The sequence below is a fragment of the Sitophilus oryzae genome, unplaced genomic scaffold, assembly GCF_002938485.1.
Source record: "Sitophilus oryzae breed Bouriz unplaced genomic scaffold, Soryzae_2.0 scaffold_1494_pilon_pilon, whole genome shotgun sequence".
Lineage (NCBI taxonomy): Eukaryota > Metazoa > Arthropoda > Insecta > Coleoptera > Curculionidae > Sitophilus > Sitophilus oryzae.
The window spans coordinates 3,195,385-3,216,658 of NW_022146163.1; the positions used below are offsets into that span (position 1 = coordinate 3,195,385).

Sequence of the window (21,274 nt, forward strand, 5' to 3'; positions counted from 1 at the left end):
GTCAAGAGTGTCACCCTCATGGATCACTGAGCGATCCCTTCCTAACAAATACAGGAGTTAGGCTGGGATGTGTCTTTAGCACCTCTCCTATTCAACATATTCATGGCAGCGCTCTCCATTATAGTGGACAGCAAACTGCAGGAAAGAGGATTGGGCATTAGATACAGATACGACGGCGGCGTCGATGTTCTGTTCAACACACACAGGGCAACACAGACTCAGGGCAAAAACAAGTACAAAATTCATCACAGAACTTCAATACGCTGATTACTGCGCTCTAGTTGCAAAAACGTTTCAAGCAATTTCAACAAATGTTGAACACATATACCTGGGCATACGAGGCTTTGGGCTTTAAGCTGAACATCGATAAAACTACAATCATGTACACTCCCCCGGAAGATCACAACAATGCTATAAAAATCGGAGAAGAACTATTGGAATATGTAACGGAATTCAATTACCTCGGCAGTTTGATTTCGGAAAAGGCCAATATCGACTCTGAAATTCAGCACAGGATTAGCAGCGCCTCAAGAGCATTCTGGAAATTAAAAGATAGAGCTTTCTACAATCATGACTTGAGCACGAAACGAAACTTGCAGTGTACCGAGCAATAATAATATCCACCATGTTATATAGAAGCGAAACCTGGGTGCCGTACCATCGACGCGTACCATGGCTGCGAGAGTGTTGAAGTCATGATTACAAAATCCCGCTTAAGATGGGTTGGTCACGTATGCAGAATGCAAGAAAACCGCCTCCAAAATCTCTGCTTTACGGTGAGTTTGTATAGACGGTAAGAGCAAACCGGGTGGACAACTCGAAAGGTACAAGGATATTCTCCACGAAGACCTAAAGGGGATAAACATGCAGAATGAGTAGGAAGAAGAAGCGCACAATAGAACGCAATGGAGAAGAATTGTAAACTCAGTAAAAAGAGGCAACAAAGCAATGAGATTTTTGAATGTCCGGAGTGTGGAAGAGAGATCTATCGTATCGGGCTTTTCAGTCACAGAAAAGCTCACGAAAGAAAACGCCTTGCGTAACCATCTTCTGATGCGTGTTAAATACTCGCGAGTAATGGTAGTATGTATGTATATGTAGTAATAGAATACCCATCTAACTTAATATTTGAATAAAAAAAATGTCAGAAATAACGCCAATATATGAAAGTCATGTGATCTTATGTGAAGAGTATACTCTTGATTCAAGAAAGTAAGTATTTTTATCAGTGTATATTCATTCCTACGAATGCAACAGATTTTACACCAATCGTCCGTCGGTTACGTAATTTGTTTATCGTTTCCAATTGGTGGACCTTGTAAGTCGAATGATCGGTCTCGAAAGTTCTTCGATCGAGTGGGCGAGTTGCGAACCGGCTGAGTCATCGAAGAACGCTCTCGGAATGGCGTGAATAACTATCGACATTCTTCGTGCAGAAATGCGTGTACGTCGATGACTTTGTAGATCGGCAAAGATAAGTATTCGGAGCGCAACCATGCCCGGCGGTTGTTTTTCTTTTCAATGTGGTAAGAAAAAACAAACCATTATCTTTCAGCATTATCAGTAACCCTTTAATCGGATAATAATAGGAACTGACTTCAAATCCAAGGAGGCAATAGAGAAAGAGAGAGATATCCTCTATTATAGATTCGGGACTTATGGAAGAAACTCAATCATATTCAAATCTATAATGCCTATCTATCTAAAGAAGAAAACATTCGACCAATGTATACTACCAGTCATGATCTATGCATGCGAAGCCTTGACACTTAAAACGGACATCATAAGGAAACTGCAGGTCGCACAACGCTCATTGGAACGAAATATGCTGGGAATAATCAAGTGAGACCGTAAAAGAATAGAGTGGATAGACAAAAGACCCAGGTAATAGATGTCATCTACAGAGTGAAATCCCCCAAACGGCAATGGGCAGGAGACCTGGCAGGAACAACGGACAACAGATGGATCACAAACATTACTGCATGGTGCCCACGAGGAAGTAAGGACCTAGAGGAAGACCGAACCTGAGATGGGACCATGATATTAGGAAATGAGCAGGGATAACTTGGGCCCGCATAGCCAACAATGGGCCCAACTATAAAGAGAGTATCTAAACATGTGAGGGAGGCTACACCATAATTGGAAATGGTTGAATAAGCTGAGATTGGGAACAATACCGGTATCAGATCTAAGGAGAGACTACAACAGGATGTATCAACCTCATGTATGATGAGTAGTATATTGTCTGTAATATATAGTAAAAAAATAAAGACTCTATGATGAGGTGTAATTCAAGAACGGGCAACACAATAGATCTTCAACGTCGTGGTGATTAATCCCCCTCTCATTCATTCTACATTCTACAAACCATTTAATTGAATATCTATCCAAAAACTCTATAGTCTAGAAGATTCTATAGTTTCGAGATTTGCAATTTTTTAAAGTATTCTAGCCCTTTCAATTCGGTGATGAGGAGAAGTCTGACTAAAGGTCTATTGACATATGTCAGTCACGTCCATAGATAAAAGAAAATAATCTTCTATTAAGGTCACGTCTCAGTTCCATTGCCCTATCGTACTCCCAGTGACATACGACACGTTTGCTCAGTAGTTAAAAGTCCATACCATAACTTGGTATACATTGGTATACTGATGCTTCCAAAACCAAAGCAGGGACAAGGATAGGAGTATTTAGGCCGAAAAAGATAGGCACCTACTCCGAACCAATAGGCACCTACCCCAGTATCGTTCATGCAGAAATCTACGCTATCCAAAGATGCGTACAAGTAAGAAAAAAACTTTAGATTGTCACGGGGTTTTTAATATGACACTGTCTCCTTAATGAACATCTCAGTGTCTTGAAGCTAAGAGACAACGGCGAAAGCAGATTCTGGGGGGAAATGGGGAAAAACCAGAACACTGCAGTACTGAGTGCTGCGAGAGGACAACCATTCGTACCATAATCTTTGGTACGACTGATATCGGAAATGGAGAACTAACCTCTGTAAAGCCGTATCAGATACTTGCTTTTGTCAAAGCCCTGAGACTGTATGATAAGTTATAACTCAAGAAAGGGGGACACAATAGATCTATAAGGCCGCGGTCATTAACTTCCTCCTCGACTTCCTCCCTCTCACAATCTACATCTACAAAGTCGGTGAGGGTGTGAATAAAAAAATTGAAATGTTTTTCTTCTCTGTTTGATTTCCTTTTCATTTTAAGTGTCTATTACGCTGTACTGTTGGTCGGGTAAAGCGGGTGTGTGGCCGAAGGAAATATATATTATATTTCAGAAATTTTCCTAAGGCTTAGCCCGATCCTATCGTATTAAACCACCACCCAAAATTCCAAACACACGTGCTTTGATTAAGATTTGCAGAGCTTCAGCATTTGCCATAAAATAGCGAACAATTTGTTGCAAAACCATATAAATTATATATCACTGTAATCACAAAACTTCAATCTATTTCCGTATTGTAACGGAATTTTAAATTATGTCTTTATTTTTGAGAAAATTTAGTCCAAACATAAGGAATATTTTCTTGATGTTTGACTATCAAAATATTAAAAATAAAGAAGTTGTTTAAAAATGTGCTACAATACGGATGTAGTATAATCCTTTATCTTTAATTTCCTTCTTTATTTGTGTAAAAATACCTAGCCAGTTTTACATAAAACGTTAAATGCCGAATGCTTATTTTGATAGTTTTTCGGACTAGTGAAATGGGCCCTTAACAATAGAATAAGAACTTGTTTAGAAAAAAAATCCATGTTCAGTTAATTTTTTGGCAAAATCCACATCCTTAATGTATTTTTAATAGTGTTGGTAAACTGAATGGAAATGAAATTAAAAATAATGAGCGGAATTTCCGCGAAAATATAAAGAAAATTCTCTTTTCAGCATTAAATAAATGCGTTCTATTGTGAAAACCGGCGAACAATGAATGCATAATGCATTTTTTCCGGACCTAGTTAACAGTTCCGTTAAAAATGGGAATCCCGATGTATGCGCCAAACACCGTTTGTTGAAGCACTAATAATGAATTGCAACATAGGTACGTCCTTTACACAATTAGAAATTTCAATTTTATTGTTATGCTGCACTTTTGTTGTAAAATACATAAAAAAGCAAATAAAGGGCTAAACAGGGTGAAAAGACTTAAATCAACGGATTTTTTTTTTATTTTAATCATGGATTTAAATAAAAAGATTAACTTTCTTGTAGAAAATGTTTTTATAACTACTACTAGATAGAAGATATTATTTATCAGAAGTTTTTTTCTTTCAAAAACGACAATAAAGAATAAGTTGTAAATAAAATCAAAACGGCAAACTACTGATAAAGTGATTTAAAAAATGTTAATGAATTTTTTAAATCATATTTATGAGCGCGCTAATTGCTGTCCAACAAAAAAAATATCTGTACACGTAATTATGTTGATTTTCTTGAATTATTTTAAAATATAATTTCTTATTAACCTTTCTTAACCTTTTTGGCGTGCAAATATAGTCAAAAATGTCGAGTAAATATATATACATAATTATCGTCACGAAATTGTAATATATTGTATATTATGTAGGTTAAATAGGTTTATGCTGGGTACATTACTTATCTATACTTCTATACTAATATATAAAATCCTTAATTGACTGACATACTGATTAATCACGATCCTGCTCAAACCACTCAACGTAAGAAGCTCAATTTTGGCATACAGGTTGATTCTAGGGTGTAGAGGTTCAATAAGAAGGGATTTTTCGAAATTCCAGTTCCAAGAGGGTGAAACCACCCCTCAAATATTACAATATTTTTTATTTAAAAAACGGTCAAGTTTCCGAAAAAACGCTTAAACACGTATATTTTATTTTTGTTTTTTTTACATATTTTAAGATTTTTTAAAAATGTATACAGGGTGTTTCGAAAAATCTGGTCATTGATTAATCACGATCCTGCTTAAAGCGCTTGACGTAAAAAGCTGATTTTTGGAAAACAGATTGACTTTAGGGTGTAGAGGTTCGATAAGAAGGGATTTTTCGAAACTCGAATTATAAGGAGGTGAAACTATCCCTCAAATTTAAAAACCGGTGCGTTTTTCGGAAAAACTCTTAAACACGTATATTTTATTTTGTTGTTTTACATATTTTAAGATTTTTTATAAATTTATACAGGGTGTTTCATAAAATATGACCATTGAGTAATCACGATTCTGCTTAAACGGCTTGACGTTTAAAGCTGATTTTTGGTTTGGATTGACTGTGGGGTGTAGAGGTTCGATAAGGAGGGGTTTCTCGAATCTCAAATTCCAAGAGGATGAAAACGCCCCTCAAATATTACAATATTTGTTATTTAAAAAACGGTTAGTCTTTCAAGAAAACGCTTGGATAAGCATAATTTATTTGTTTTTTTTACATATTTTACAATTTTTTTAAAAAATCATACCGGGGGTTCCAAAAAGTTGGGTAATTGATTAACCACGATTCTTCTTAAACTGCTTGACGTAAAAAGCTTATTTTTGGCAAACGGATTTTTCGAAAGTCAAATTCCAACGGGATAAAACTACCCCTCAAATATTACCAAGTTATATAATAATATCGCCATATTGTTCTTTCTCATGCTGACATAAATGTGAAAAAAAAATTTTCGAGTTTTTATATGTTAATGGAAATTCTTGCTTTGCTGTATCATCACCATTACAAATGATTAATTTGACGCGAACGAAGTCGCTGGTACACGCTAGTACCACTAGTAGTTAATATTTCTAATAAGATTAATGTAAGTTAAAAGTTAGGAAGACGTACTAAACAATTTTTAATCAATGTAAGTGTACTTTTGAATAATTTATAATAAAAATAATTAAACTTGTCTTTAATATCAATATTGCATAAATTTAATTGTTAATGTTAGGTGTACCACGCCTCTGAAGAACTAGTAGGCCATAAATTTCTATTGGAAAGTACCCTTCCTATCCTAGGAGTAGGACCCTATGAAACATCATGAAAATTAGAACCTGCGTCTGAAAATTTTCTATAAACACACCTCGAAATATTTCTAGGGTCTCCATGATAAATGCATCTTCCTTTTCTCTATCAGACATTCTGATGTTGAAAAAAAAACGCAAGGAAATGTGCGTCAACAGCGTGCCAAATATCTTAGGTTAAGTGCCTGACTTTATCCTAAAAATTTACATTGAGAATAATGAAAGTACAAAAGACGATATAACATCTTTACTTGTTTCGTGCAAATCCAACGGATTTAATAGATTTTTACAGGAAGATGGCCAAACTACAACCCAGCCTTGTAATGGCAAGGATGTAGAAAAAATCAGCAACCATAGACAACAGGGACACGATACCAGTGTTGCCAACTAGACAAAACTAGGCAAAGTAGTCGAAACTACCAGGGTTGGGTCAGAAATACGGCAATAATATGCCAAATACTTTAGATCATATATACAGGGTGGTTCGAACAGCATATTCTGCAGATAAAAATAAGTTAAAAAGTTCGTATAAAATATGTCCTAAAATGCTTAGTTACGGAGATACAGGGTGTAGAAGTTTTCATTAGTATTTCGATTTTTTGTACATAATTTCTGAAGTAACGTCAATATTTGGATGAAAATTGGTCTCTGGGAGTTTTTTGACATGAGAAATTTGATTTTGATGTCAATATGGCTCCTACTTGTAGAGGGCGCCATCTACATGTTTTTAACTGATTTGAAGAGTAATTACTTTTCGTTTGTACCTGGATAAAACTACTGAGTAAGAAAATGTACATTTACAAAGGTCTCTTGGTAGAAATCGCTACGAGTAATTGTTCGCCAGATATTTGGAATCGAAATTATCAATACCTGTCATCATTGACATAAATTAAACATGTTATCTAAATAGTTATTAGACTGAAATCATAAATTTGAAATGTTTTTGTACCAAAAGTTCAACAGAAACTGTTTTATCATCATTTATTCGAGGAAAAATTTATGATTTAAAAAAAATAAAAAGTTCCCGAATTTATCATTGCAGTCAAATAAGTATCTATATATACCTTTGAATAAGAAGACTAAGGAAGGAGCATATCAAAAATCTTAGGTGCACCGCGATGGGCCTCAAATATGGCCGACTTAAATTCCGGTTTATCAGTGCCGTTCTAATTTTATTTAAAAAATGTAAAACTATGATGTAGGGTAGACGTGGGGTAGAATCAATAATTTGTTATTTTATTTTACGTTGTGAATAAATGTTGGTAGTTATTAAAATTGTTATAAAAATATATAATTCTAATAAAAATAGATAAGTTATAATAAGTATTTATTAACACAAACATCTGATACGCTACTGAAGCAGGTAAGTCAAATTAACGTATCAAAATTCTTTGACATCTGATCTTTGACAAGTAGTAAATAAAAGCTAAAATGCAAAAAATATATAATTTAGTTAATTTAAGTGAATTTCATAAATGATCGGTTTACTACACATATGTAAATTATATAGTCACTTACTAGCAAAAAGTTGTTCCACTCAATTTTTGCCGAGATCTACTGCACGCTACACAACCAACTCTTTTAGAGTCTTTTTCGATAAATTGCGATAATGTCACTGTTAATTTAAGTTCTGCCACAATTTCCATCTAGATTTACTACCTTTATACAACTATCAGTAGTAGAATAAATAATAAATAACATAAAATAAGCTCCGTCAAGAGTGACAAATCCACAAAATTTCAAATCAAATTCAAATGTGTCAAATGAATCGTCAAACAGAACTGTCAAGGATCCCCACCCTAGAGAGCTTTTTCCGCCCACCATGCATGAATACATGGATAAGATTATGCTCCTTCCTTAGTCTTCTTATTCAAAGATATATACTCATGTTTATTTTATTGTCAATAATGACATGTATTGAATATTTCCATTTTAAATATTTTGAGAACGGTTGCTCGTCGCGATTTTTACCAAGAGACAATTTTTACGTAGAAAATTACGAAAATGTACATTTTTTCATTCAGTAGTTTTGTACAGGTACGGACGAAAAGTTATTACTCTTCATAACAGTTAAAACACATGTAGGTGGCGACACTACAAATAGGAGTCATATTGACATCAAAATCAAATTTATCATGTCAAAAAACTCCTAACCGTCAATTTTCATCCAAACGTTACCTCAGAAATAATTTGGAAGAAATCAAAATAAAAATAAAACCTCTACACCCTGTATCTCCGAAACTAAGCATTTTAGGACATACATTTATACGAACTTTTCTACTTATTTTTATCTGCAGAATATGCTGCCGAAGTTTCCGGAATACAGTTCGGACCACCCTGTATAAAAAAAAAAACATGTAACGAATTAAAAACGTTACATGGTGATGTGCAATTTGTTTCTACAAAGGGTAGTTTGCAGTTGCACTGTATCTATACCTATATGTAAGTCGATCTTCGATGATAATCCGTATTAAAGGCCCCATCAAAAGTTTTTAGGATTTTTTAAAACACCCCAATGTGTTTAAGATACTCGAAATAAAAGAAAAACAATGAGTCCACTGAACAGAAATAAGGGGAGAGGAATTAACAGCGATATAAAAGCTTTTGTGTTATCTGTTCTTTTTTTCTTAGTGTATTTAAGAACGGTTGAAGACACATAATGGAAGGAAAAACATGCTATAATGTTTACTTGCAATAAAAGCTTCGGGGATTACAAGGAACAAAAGTATTTAATTTTTGCGGAGGAAGACAAGAAAAATAAGGGAATTTAAAATCGTAAATAAAGATAAGTTAAATCAATTATGGAAAATCTGAAAACAATATTTTATTTATAATCGGCTTACTAAGTCGTTTTACCATTCTTTGTTTAAAAATTTATCAGAATTTAACAGATCTAAACGACAAAGACTCTTTTGTTTCACAGGGTGTTAAACTCTACATATATTATATCAAGTCCTATTATTTGATCTTTTTGAATAATGGTCCACCCTGAGGTGAGTTTGGTTTGGTTTGGTTTGGTTTGGTTTGGCCAAAGACTCTTTTGTTTCACAGGGTGTTAAACTCTACATATATTATATCAAGTCCTATTATTTGATCTTTTTGAATAATGGTCCACCCTGATGTGAGTTTTAAATAAGTACAAATATTTTTAGAGGTAGTATACAGGGTGGTCCGAACTGTATTCAGGAAACTTCGGCAGCATATTTTGTGTATAAAAATAAGTAAAAAAGTTCGTATGTCCTAAAATGGCTTAGTTTCGGAGAGACAGGGCGTAGAAGTTTCATTTTCATTTCGATTTTTTCCAAATAGTTTCTGAAGTAACATCAATATAGATGAAAATTGGCATCTGGGAGTTTTTTGACATGAGAAATTTGATTTTGATGTCAATATGACTCTTACTTGTAGAGGGCGCCACCTACATATTTTTTAACCGGTATGAAGAGTAATAACCTTTCGTCTATACCTGTATAAAATTACTGAGTAAAAAATATACATTTACGATGTTTTTTACTTAAAAAAAAATCTCTTGGTAAAAGTCGCTACGAGTAATGGTTCTCGAGATATTTGGAATGGAAATTATCGATACCTGGCATCTTTGACATAAATTAATTATGTTGACTAAATAGTTATTAGACTGAAATAATAAATTTGAAAGGTTTTTGTGTCAAAAGTTCAACAAAAACTGTTTTATCATCATTTTTTCGCACAAAAATTTATGATTAATATAAAAAAATAAAAATTTCCCAAATTTAATATTTCACTCAAATATCTACTCAACGAATTTATTTTTTGTCAATAATGGCATAATGCCATGTATTTGTCGACTATTTCCGTTCTAAATAACTTGAGAACGGTTGCTCATAGCGATTTTTACCAACATACGTTTTTTACGTAAAAAGTCACTGAAATGTATATTTTTCCACTCGGTAGTTTTATACAGGTACGGACGAAAAGTTATTACTCTTTAAAACAGTTAAAACATATGTGGGTGTCGCCCCCTACAAATAGGAGTCATATTGACATTAAAATCAAATTTCTCATGTCAAAAAACTCCCAGATACCAATTTTCATCCAAATATTGACGTTGCTTCAGAAATTATTTGGAAAAAATCCTAATAAACACGAAAATTTTAGACCCTCCATCTCCGAAACTAAGCATTTTGGGACATACATTTTTATACGAACTTTTTTACTTATTTTTATCTGCAAAATATGCTGCCGAAGTTTCCTGAATACAGTTCGGACCACCCTGTATTTCGACCCCAGAAACACGTACATGAGATTCTTTTCTCGAAAAAAAAAAAATTGAAAATTTGGAATTTTTTGAAAAAAATTTGGACATTTTTTAAATTATGTGTTAAAAAACATAACATCTTCATAATATGGCAACATAGGTAGTAAATTAAATTTACAAGAAAGAAACCCCAGAAAAGATCCAGCGGTTCTAAACATTTAAGCGAAATTTTTCTTTAAATTTCAAAGTGAAATATCTGTGTTATTTTGGACTTATTTGAAAAACTGTAAAGAGAAAATATGTTTTTTATCGAAATCTACAAGCCCTGTATATATTTGCACTTATTTAAGACTCGCCCTGTATAATACCGTTAAGCTATCTTTCACTTCAATTTTGTACAAATTTGCACCTAAAAGGTACAGCACCATTCGTCATCACATGTTTATTTATTTACTTACATATTTATCTAGTTTATTTACTTAGATAATAAATAAAATTTGATTGATTAGATATTGATCATTGTAGTTTCCCCTTGGCTTAAGGAAACAAATAAACCATCGACGAAATAAAATGTTCAGTGGACTGTATACTTTCGGTTTATTGTCACTTGAAATTACAAACTTTGAGACAACTAACTAAACAAAAATTATTGTCTCCTTATAAAACATCGAGTCGAAATTAAAAAAAACAAAGACGACGCGTTTGGTCTAACGTCTTGTGCTCGACTCCTGCCTGGGGGCCTCGCTCTTCTTCGGCTACCGCCGCAATGCGACGATGTATGGAGACGGCGCAGTTGCCACGTATAGCACAAATAATTAGAGACTGCGCAGTTGCCACGTATAGCACAAATAATTATTCACATTGCCCCCCGCCTTGAAAGTCTAGAGCATCTTTCAACACTTAACTATTACTAGAGCCAATACACTTAGGTAAGGGACAAATTTTAGCAAATGAACGCCTGATAGTGCCTTGCTTTGTTCTGATGGTGGCGACACGAGCTACTCCGTCCTTTCCTGGATGGGTCTCCACTATTCGTCCAAGCAACCATTGGAGGGAGGCAGGTGGTCCTCCTTGACTAACACCAAATCGTTGGCCTCAAGTAGGCCTTGTTGCGTTGTCCACTTCTGCCTTTTCTGCAATTCGGATATGTATTCCAACGACCATCTGGTCCAAAAATGTCCTTTCATTTGCTGAATTCGTTGAAAGTGGGATAAGCGATTGGTTGGTACTGCCGTGTAATCTCTATCTGGTACGGATTCCATAGGTCGGCCAATCAAAAAGTGGGAGGGAGTTAAAGGTGTCAAATCAGAGGGATCACAAGATAAAGGACTCATGGGACGCGAGTTGAGGACAGCCTCAATTTCTATCAATAGCGTACTCAGATCCTCGAAAGTTAATAATGCGTTTCCCGCAACACGTTTCAAATGATATTTGACCGTTCGCACGCCCGATTCCCACAACCCACCAAAGTGTGGAGAACTAGCCGGAATGAATGACCATGAGATGCCTTTATTCTCGATAGCTTCGACAATTGAATTTGCATTATTCTGTAAAAAATTCGCTAATTTAGATAACTCATTATAAGCTCCTTGGAAATTTGTACCGTTGTCTGAGTACATTTGTGCAGGTTTTCCCCGCCGACCTACAAAGCGTTTCAAAGTAGCTAGAAAGGCTTCTGTGGTTAAAGCGCTTACCAACTCTAAATGCAGAGCCCTTGTGGCAAAGCATACAAACACCGCAATATAAGCCTTTGAAGTGCGACAGCCGCGTCCCTGTCTATCCTTGATTAGGAAGGGACCAGCGTAGTCTACGCCAGTTACGTAAAATGGAGGAGATGGTGTGACCCGCCGCTTTGGTAAATCACCCATCACCGGGCTAATTTCTTTGGGACAATTTCGAAAACAAATTACGCATTGATGGAAAACTTTACGAGCTAAACTACGTCCTGCTATGGGCCAATAATTTTCCCGAATAACAGCTAATAAGAGCTGTGGGCCAGCATGCAGTAGCCGTTTGTGTTCACGAGCGAATAAAAGCCTAGTAAAAACATGTTTTGAACACAACACAATAGGATGTTTTTTCTCATATACGTAATCTGAGTTGTTTAAACGTCCGCCGACACGAATTAAACCGTTTTCATCTAAAAATGGATGAAGCTTTATTAATTTACTTTTATTACTAACTTGCCCTTGCTTGGACAATGTTACAAGATCTTCGGAAAATGATTGACGTTGTGACAACCTAGCTAATACTAAGGACGCATGACTTATTTCATCACAACTTAAAGAACTCGATAACCTTTCATCCTCTTTTCTACGACAATTATTTATAAAACGAATACAGTAGGCAATCACTCGTTCCAATCGAGTTAAATTGGAAAACCTAGACAAATCTATAAACTCAGAGTCTAACGTAGATGTATTTGCAACAACGACCCTTTTTAATTCAGGCAACTCGTTAGATCTGGACACTACAAGAGGCTCAGGCCAGCTTTCTATGGATTCTCGAAGCCAATCTGGTCCTGACCAATACATTTCGAACTCTAACAACTCCTGAGGCTTCATGCCACGTGACACACAATCAGCTGGATTGTCCTGGGTTCGCACATGCCTCCAATTTTCAATATTTGTGAGCTCTTGGATCGAATTAACTCTATTGGCGACGAAAACTTGCAACAAATGCGGAGAGGTGTTTATCCAGCCCAAAACTATCGTCGAGTCGGTCCAAAATGTGATGCTATTAAACTCAATTTCCATGGATTGCCGAACCTTTTCACAGAGACGTGCAGCTAACACAGCTGCCATAAGCTCGAGACGCGGGACTGTCTGTATTTTTAAGGGAGCAACCTTTGATTTAGCGCACAAAAGCTTGACAAAAATATTACCATGATTATCGATCGTTCGAATATAAACACAGCTTCCCAAAGCATAAGACGACGCGTCCGAAAATACATGCAGCTCTACAAGCTTTGCATTCTTACAAATGACTTTCCTATCAATTTTCAAATTGTTCAAAAATCTTAAATCATTACGAATCTGTAAGTATCTTGTATATAATTGCTGGGAAAGGGCATCGTCCCAATCTAACTTTTCCAACCAAAGATCACGAAGAAAAATCTTTACCAAGATTACGCAACAACTAAGGAGACCAAGAGGGTCGAAAATTTGAGAGATTTCTGACAATACGATTCTTTTGGTGACCTTGGAACTTGACTGATTTCCAATCGAAAAGAAAAAATGATCTCCTTCGCCGTTCCAACGCATACCTAATGTTTTGTTGTTCTCCATGCAACCAATATCAACTACTCCATTGTTATCTGCAGATTCGATTTCCTTGAGTATAGAGGGTTCGTTTGACACCCACTTGCGAAGAAGAAAACCACCACCTTTTAGAACTTTACAAAGTTCGTTAGCTAAACTCAGGGTATCTTCAATAGTATCCCCACCAGTTATCACATCATCGACATAAAAATGATTCTTTATTGTGTTGGCAACTAACGGAGAAACTTCTTCAAATTCGATTCCCAATTGGTACAAGCACCTAATGGCGAGAAAGCCGCCGATGAAGTCCCATATGTAACAGTGTTCAACTCGTACACCTCGATATCTTCGTCTGGACTGTCACGCCACAGGATTCGTAACAGGCACCGCTGACTAGGATCGATCCACACCATACGATACATTTTCTCAATATCAGCCGCCAAAACGTACTGAAATTTACGAAAGCGCAACAAAATAGAAATAAGTTCACACTGAATGGTTGGACCAACCATCAAAACATCATTTAGCGAGCAACCACTGGTGGTTTTGGCACTGGCATTAAAAACAGTTCGAAGTTTGGTAGTAGACGAGGACAACTTCAGAACACCATGGTGAGGAAGGTAAAACGAAAACTGAGATGCACTAGGATCGGACACTTTTGTCATATGTCCTAGGCGTCGATACTCATTGACAAAATCACGATACAAATCACGATACTCATGATCGCGCTCGAATTTTCGTTCCAAGGATAGAAATTGCTTTTTGGCTGCATTATACGATTCGCCGAGCTGGCTTAGGCTGCCCTTGAGAGGCATTGAAACAACGAAACTTCCATTGGCCGCTCGAGAAAACGTATCGACGAAATGTTTCTCACAGGCAATTTCCTCGACAGATTGTGGTTTTCTAACCACGCCTTCCTCTATTTCCCAAAACCGCGATAACTGCCTATCTATTTGCTCAGTTTTAACAAAATTGCAAACTGTTGTACCCTCCAAGTTATTTAGCCGAGCCACCTTTCCTGACACTATCCATCCGAGTTTGCTTTTCTGCAAAAATGGTCCATTGGGCCCTAGTTTGATCTGGCCTACACATAACAAATCCCAGAAGGAATCGGCTCCAATCAGCATGTCAACAGGACCACTTGTGCAGAATGTAGGATCTGCCAACGAAACATTTGCAGGAATATTCAAATTTTGACTGTCGACCTTGAAATTGGGCAACGACCCTGTAACGAGAGGGATAACAAAACAGGATAATTCCAACGAAAAGTCATTTATACGGATTGGACCTTAACATTCACCTTTCCAGAAACCGCAGACTCAGTTTCGTTCAAACCACAAATGTTGATATTTACTTTAGTTACAGGTATTGAAAGCTTGTCCACAAATGACCTTGACAAAAAACTACTCTGCGATCCAGGATCCAATAAAGCGCGTGCTGTAAACCATTTATTGTTTTTTCCCAAGACCCTAACTACCGCAGTTGACAAAAGAACACCATCATTTTTATGCGAAGCGAAGCTACAATTCGCAGTTTCCTCCTTTTCTGTAGTAGAGGAACTGGTAGCAGCGGCAGCAGCGGTCGTTTCCGCCGCCTTTTCTCGATTTATGTGCAACAACACGTTGTGCCGAAACTTACAAATTTTACAAACAATCGAACGACAATCTTTTAAAACATGCCCAGCTCTCAAACAATTCAAACACAAACGCAATTTTTTCGCTTCCTGAATTCTCTCATTCACACTTAAATTTACAAAATCTGGACAGTTTTGTATGAAATGCTCCTTTTTACAATAGCAACACGATTGCCCTGTCGCAACAAAAGACCTTGAACTACCTTGCTTATTATATTTGGATTCCATCCCTGCTCTAAATTTCGAATTTGACTTTTTGTCAGGCTTTGCCTGCTCTAACGATTCCAAAAAATTGGCTCGATCTCGAAGAAATTTAGTCAAATCTGGCAACAACGATTTTTTGGCCTCACCTTTGGCACTTTCCCACTTTTTAGTGACATGGAATCTAATTTAGACGAAACGAGATAAATTAACAAGGTGTCCCAATTAGTGGTGTCTTCCCCAAGAGCATTTAAAGATCTTATATGCTTATCCACATTATCTGCTAGGTCTCTTAGCACCGAAGGAGATTCTTCCTGAATCTTGTCTAACGTGAATAAACCGCGAAGATGATTTTGAATCAAAATTTTGTTATTATTATAACGAGCGTAAATTAAGTTCCACGCAGCCTCGTAATTTGTCCCTGTAAACCCTAAACTCGCGATAACTTCCAACACTTTAGGCGCCAAAAATGATCTTAAATAATGAAATTTTTGTATGTCCGATAAGGCATCATTTTCGTGAATTAACGATACATAGGTATCACGGAACTCTAACCACTTACCGTATTCACCTGTGAAAGTGCGAATCTCGATGGTCGGAAGTTTAACTCGTTTAAAATCCTGAACCAAAGTTTGCGAAATATTTGTATTTTGCGTGGCTACCGAACCCGCAACGGACCTACCACTACTTTTCACGTTATCTACGCTATCATCCGCAAGAAATGATTTAGCCTTAGCCATCAACCTAAAATAAGCATTATTAAAAATTTCGCGTTCCTCATACTGCGAATTTACCGAAGCAAGATCACAAGACTCTTCGATTTCGTTTTGCACTAACTCAAATTCATCAAAAACCTGTGAAAACCGTTCATAACGCGTTTCCAAGTCTAAAAATGCAACGCGATCCGACACGATTTTGTCTGGATACGTGTTTTCCAAATTTGCGACGTATTTTTCAAAATGAGTGACCTTTGCCTTAAATGATCCACGTTTTCGAATAAGGACATCCATGTTTTCGACTATTACACTCATAATGTTTACGAAAATCAAAAATCAGGCTTACGAAACGATCAAAATTATCAATAGGCGAAATAATATCAACAAATATTTACCCCGAAATGAGTAAAACGGCGAAAAACAACTAATTACACTATTGATAGTAACGAAAATTGCCAACAACTACAAGGAAGCAGAAAAAGGAAATAATTTGGAATGGACCCACCTTATTTACCGACCGAACGCCGGCACAACGATCCAAAATGGCGGCAGGCAGCTCTTGCAGCACAGCAAGTCGACGACGAAATTCCAATCCAATTATCCGGACGAAGTGACCAAAATGTAGTTTCCCCTTGGCTTAAGGAAACAAATAAACCATCGACGAAATAAAATGTTCAGTGGACTGTATACTTTCGGTTTATTGTCACTTGAAATTACAAACTTTGAGACAACTAACTAAACAAAAATTATTGTCTCCTTATAAAACATCGAGTCGAAATTAAAAAAAACAAAGACGACGCGTTTGGTCTAACGTCTTGTGCTCGACTCCTGCCTGGGGGCCTCGCTCTTCTTCGGCTACCGCCGCAATGCGACGATGTATGGAGACGGCGCAGTTGCCACGTATAGCACAAATAATTAGAGACTGCGCAGTTGCCACGTATAGCACAAATAATTATTCACAATCATATTGATCCATCATTTCGTCACTCATTTTTTTTATTCGTTAAAAAACTGAATTTCTAAAAAACAAAAACTTGAAATTTATTTGCAAACATTTCAATTAATAATTTAAAAAAAACAGCATTTAAAAAAAGAAGTAGAGGTTTCCGAATAATTCAAAAACTATGTTTCTTTTGCCTAAATTATAAAATTTAAATTATTAAGTAAAATATAGCAGAATTGATATTAATTAACCCATTAAAAAGCTTTCAGTCTGCGTCTACAGCTGTTTGCGGGATGTTTGATATTTATTAATTTATGTTAATATCAATTTGGATATTTTTACTATAAAATATGTTTCTTGGTTTCTTGTTTTCGCAGACATTTTGTTATTTGTCGGTTTTTACAACGGTGACATTTTTTCTATTATTTCTGGTTATTCTTAAAAAAATATTATTTTTTCGCTGACCATATACTGACCATACCAACAGGTACGGTAGGTTATTAAGATCGGCAAAAAAGTGTAAAACTTGGAAAATAAGTTCGTCATAATAATGCTTTTATTTATTCACTATTCTAATAAACAGTATGCATTCCTTCGGAAACTCTCTATTTATTTATTTGGTAATGCTAAAACACTCTATTTGAAAGTCGATTAGAGAAAACAGTATGATTCATTGGCAAGCGATGTAAATATTTGTGATCAGGTAAAATTGTGATGTAAGAGGAGGCTTAGCTCGGCAGGCGGCAAGTCAGTCAGTTGTTGATAGGCCGGCTGTGTAGTGTTGTGTTTTGTCACAGAGCTGATATTTGGAAGTAGCGAGTCTTTTGACTATGGAAGTAGAAAACCTCTTGTGACGTCGTTGCTTCGAGGATGGTCTTGAGAGTTTGAGGTCTCTCTTGCTTCTCAATTGACACCGCTGGGGCGTTGTGTTAGGACCCCAATTAGCCCCATCGATTGGGGTGCGAATCTGTTTAGCGGCAGATTTGCATCCGGGGGAAGCCCCTATACTATTTCAGGTGACACTAGCTAGTTGTTGAAGATTATTAACCAATAGATCCGAATAATATTTGAATTAGATGGAAGATATGGAATGGGATATATTGAATAGAATGTCAGTGATGTCAGTGGCTAGGGGGCGGAGTACCCCCGGGTGAGCCTTACTATTTAACTATCAATTTTATCCAGATCAGTAAATGTTTGTTTTGTTATTTTCATGTACAATGAGAGAGTGCTTGCCAATGACCAACTAAATGGATATTTGAGGTGAATTTGCATTGTGAGACCCAGTTGAGTAAGCCCCAAAAATTACGATTTTACAAAAGATTTTTTAATTTCACTCAAAATGAGTTATTTGGGTCATAAATGACCTAAATACAAAATATTTTCATGGTGTCTGTCTGTTTGTCCGTCTACACGATAACTCAAAAACCGCTAAACCGATTTTAACCAAATTTGGCACAAAAATACTGTGGCACCCCAGAATCTGGACATTAGTTTGTGGTGGGGGTGGGGAGTTGGTAAGGGGGTATGGGAGGGGGTTAAAATTTTTAAAAAATCGTAACTCCAAAATTACAGTAGCTAGCGAAACGCGGTTTTCAATTTAAGATTAGGAATAATATTTGCAACAAAATTTGTAATAACATCAAAATCAGCCAAAGTCGCAGTTTTTGAGATAAAAAAAATTGAAAAAATTCCTTTACTTTGAAACTAAAAGAACTGCCTACCAACTTTTTATTAACATATTTTAGTATGGACGGCTATACGTGCCTCCCGGCGCCAATTTTTTTTTAATTAATTGGATGTTATATTTTTTTCCAATAAAATTAATACTTATTTTTATTTTCAGATATAACCTTGATATTGGAAACCGAGCTGCTGTGTTGAGGTAAGTGAGAAAATTTAATTATGTTTTATTTTTATGTAATTGGTAAAGGTACTTAGCTTAATAATTTATTATAAAATTTTCCGCTATCAAATGATGAAGTGTTTACTATTACTTATAGTATTTTTTTTCTGTCGAGTAATGCAAAAAAGGACATTTTTTAAATTATTTTATAGTAAATTGTTGTGTTTATTAACTATCTATAGTATTTAATTAAAGTAAGATGAAAAGGTTAAAAATTAATGATTAGATTGTAGATTATAGATTGCATCGGAGGGGGGTAATTAATCACCGCGACCTTATAAATCTATTGTGTCCCCCCCTCTTGAGTCAAAACTCATTATACAATAGCAAGACTTTGACAAAAGCTAGTATCTGAGACGGTTTTATAGAGGTAGTTGGCCTATGTATTTGGGCCAAGTTTTAGAGGATATGGTAGATGAGTTCAGCACCGACATGGCTGCTTGGCTGTCAGTGATTATTGCCGTTTTCCGCCCATAAGGCCAAATGGCAAGTAACTCTGCCTGGAAAACACTTGAACTATCCGGAAGCCGGTACGATCTTGCGATGTCAAGACCCTTCGAGAACTACCCCGAACCTAAACCTGAATCCATAGGGAAGCAAAGTGTTCACTGTATTTTTCTTATTTATGACTGTTTTGATGAATGATGATCTTTTCTAACTCATAGTCTTTAAGAAAATGTCGTACGGACGTTCTTTACTTGGACTAAAGGGAGTGTTTAGAACGCACACTCTGTTATATAGCTCTCAAAGGTTCAATGAACCACTCCCAATCGTACCACAAAAATAGTTAAAATTGTAGTAGCGTCTGTTCCTCCGGTAGGTACACGCGTAGACTGCTTTAGAAAATTCAAAAAGCCCCATTACCCGTGCATTAGACCATTGAATAATGCATGTTTTCGACGAGGACTAATTAATAGTTGTCAAAACGATACGGTGTTTAAGCTTGTGTCGGCATGGGGTGTGTGAAAATCGCATTTATTATGTTCCAATTGAGAGAGTAACAGTTGTTCTGAGGATCTTTTTAATTTAGTGTATTTTTTCTCGATAGTAAGCAAGAAGTGAACCTCTATCTGTTAACAATTAATTACATTAATGGCAAAGTAAGCACAGTAAAGCCTAGGTATTAAAAAGGCATAGACAAATTGGCTGTTAGAAAGACGATATTCAAAACTTGTAAATTTAGATGAAGAAAATAAAAAGTAAAAAAAATAACTTGAATTTATTGATACATTTTGCTAGATCTTTTTAATAATTTGTTTTGGCATCAGTACCAATACTAATCACTAATCCAAAAATCCGCTAACACAGTATTGCCAACTATTTAAATCATTAGATAGAAGAAATTTCGTTGTGCTCACTAGAATTCGTTTAGGACACACGAAACTTACCCATGAACACTTTCTTAGGACAGTCCCTTTGTGAAACATGTAATCTGCTAATATCTGTCAAACACATTATTAAGTGACGCTAAAAGACTCTACAGTCGATGCGTCTTTAACACATACCTCTCTCTCTCTCTCTCAGTTCGATATAAATTTCATAAGACATAGCATTTTTTATTTATTTAACACACACCAAAGCTGCACGTGTTATTATGTTTATGTTTACTTTTCAATAATAATCATTCTGGATACGTATATATGCAATAATCAGTATCAACCATATTATTAATCGGAAATAATTCGGTCGGCCATAGGTTTGTTCCAACATATTCCAGCAGAGAACCGTTCTTGGTACGGCTACGCTTATTGCCAGTGAAGAAAATGCGTTCCAACAACGAGAAAATCGTTTAGGGAATGATACATTTATTTTGATACTGGTGATTTCGATACCACCCGACCAACCTAATGCCTAAAAGAAGAATTAAAAGATCTGACCTGCTTATTAAGACAGTGTGTCAGCTGATTAATATTTTTCTCTTTTTCTTTGGCTATTTTTTGTTATGTGTTATGTAATTTGCTGATTCCTCAAGTTTTATTTGTTTCCTTTTTTTATAAAATATATTGAGATGACCCGCCTATTTAAAAATAGTATCTTATACATATAGGTACGTATTTCTATTATACAGACATATTTCTTTATATTTAAGACATTCAGTTTTTAAGACACTTTGTATACATAAAAAATTATTGATTTTTAAAATATTGTTCACAAAACCAGAGAGAGGAAAATCAGACAACGAACAGAGATAATAGATGTTAGGTAATAGCTTTTAGACTACCATTTACTCATCTAAGAATTATATGATATAACGTGTATGTATTTAATGGAGTCGATTTAGGCTGTGAATAATTTCAGTTTAAAAGTAATCTAAATACAATCGTTTACTGTCCATTCGTGCCGATGCTTGGGGTTCGGTGTGAGAATAAGGGCCTTGTTGAATGTACTAACATTTTTCGACCGT

The 21,274-nt window shown here is 35.8% G+C and overlaps 2 protein-coding genes across 4 annotated transcripts in view; one reads left to right on the forward strand and one right to left on the reverse strand.

The window, feature by feature from the left end:
- The window catches only part of LOC115877509 (atrial natriuretic peptide receptor 2-like), a 335,138-nt gene that overhangs the window by 102,490 nt on the left and 211,374 nt on the right, over positions 1 to 21,274 (forward strand). For all 3 annotated transcript variants that reach the window (XM_030893711.1, XM_030893710.1, XM_030893712.1), the window contains one exon: positions 18,811 to 18,849. The gene's annotated coding sequence lies outside the window, so the exon portion shown is untranslated. The remainder of the gene's footprint in view (positions 1 to 18,810; positions 18,850 to 21,274) is intronic.
- On the reverse strand, positions 11,240 to 16,315 carry LOC115877609. The gene is made up of 5 exons (XM_030893855.1): positions 15,455 to 16,315; positions 14,879 to 15,104; positions 13,981 to 14,696; positions 13,752 to 13,920; positions 11,240 to 13,704 (listed from the first exon to the last, which is right to left on the reverse strand). The coding sequence occupies exons 1-5, from the start codon at positions 16,313 to 16,315 to the stop codon at positions 11,240 to 11,242; spliced, it is 4,437 nt and encodes a 1,478-aa protein (XP_030749715.1).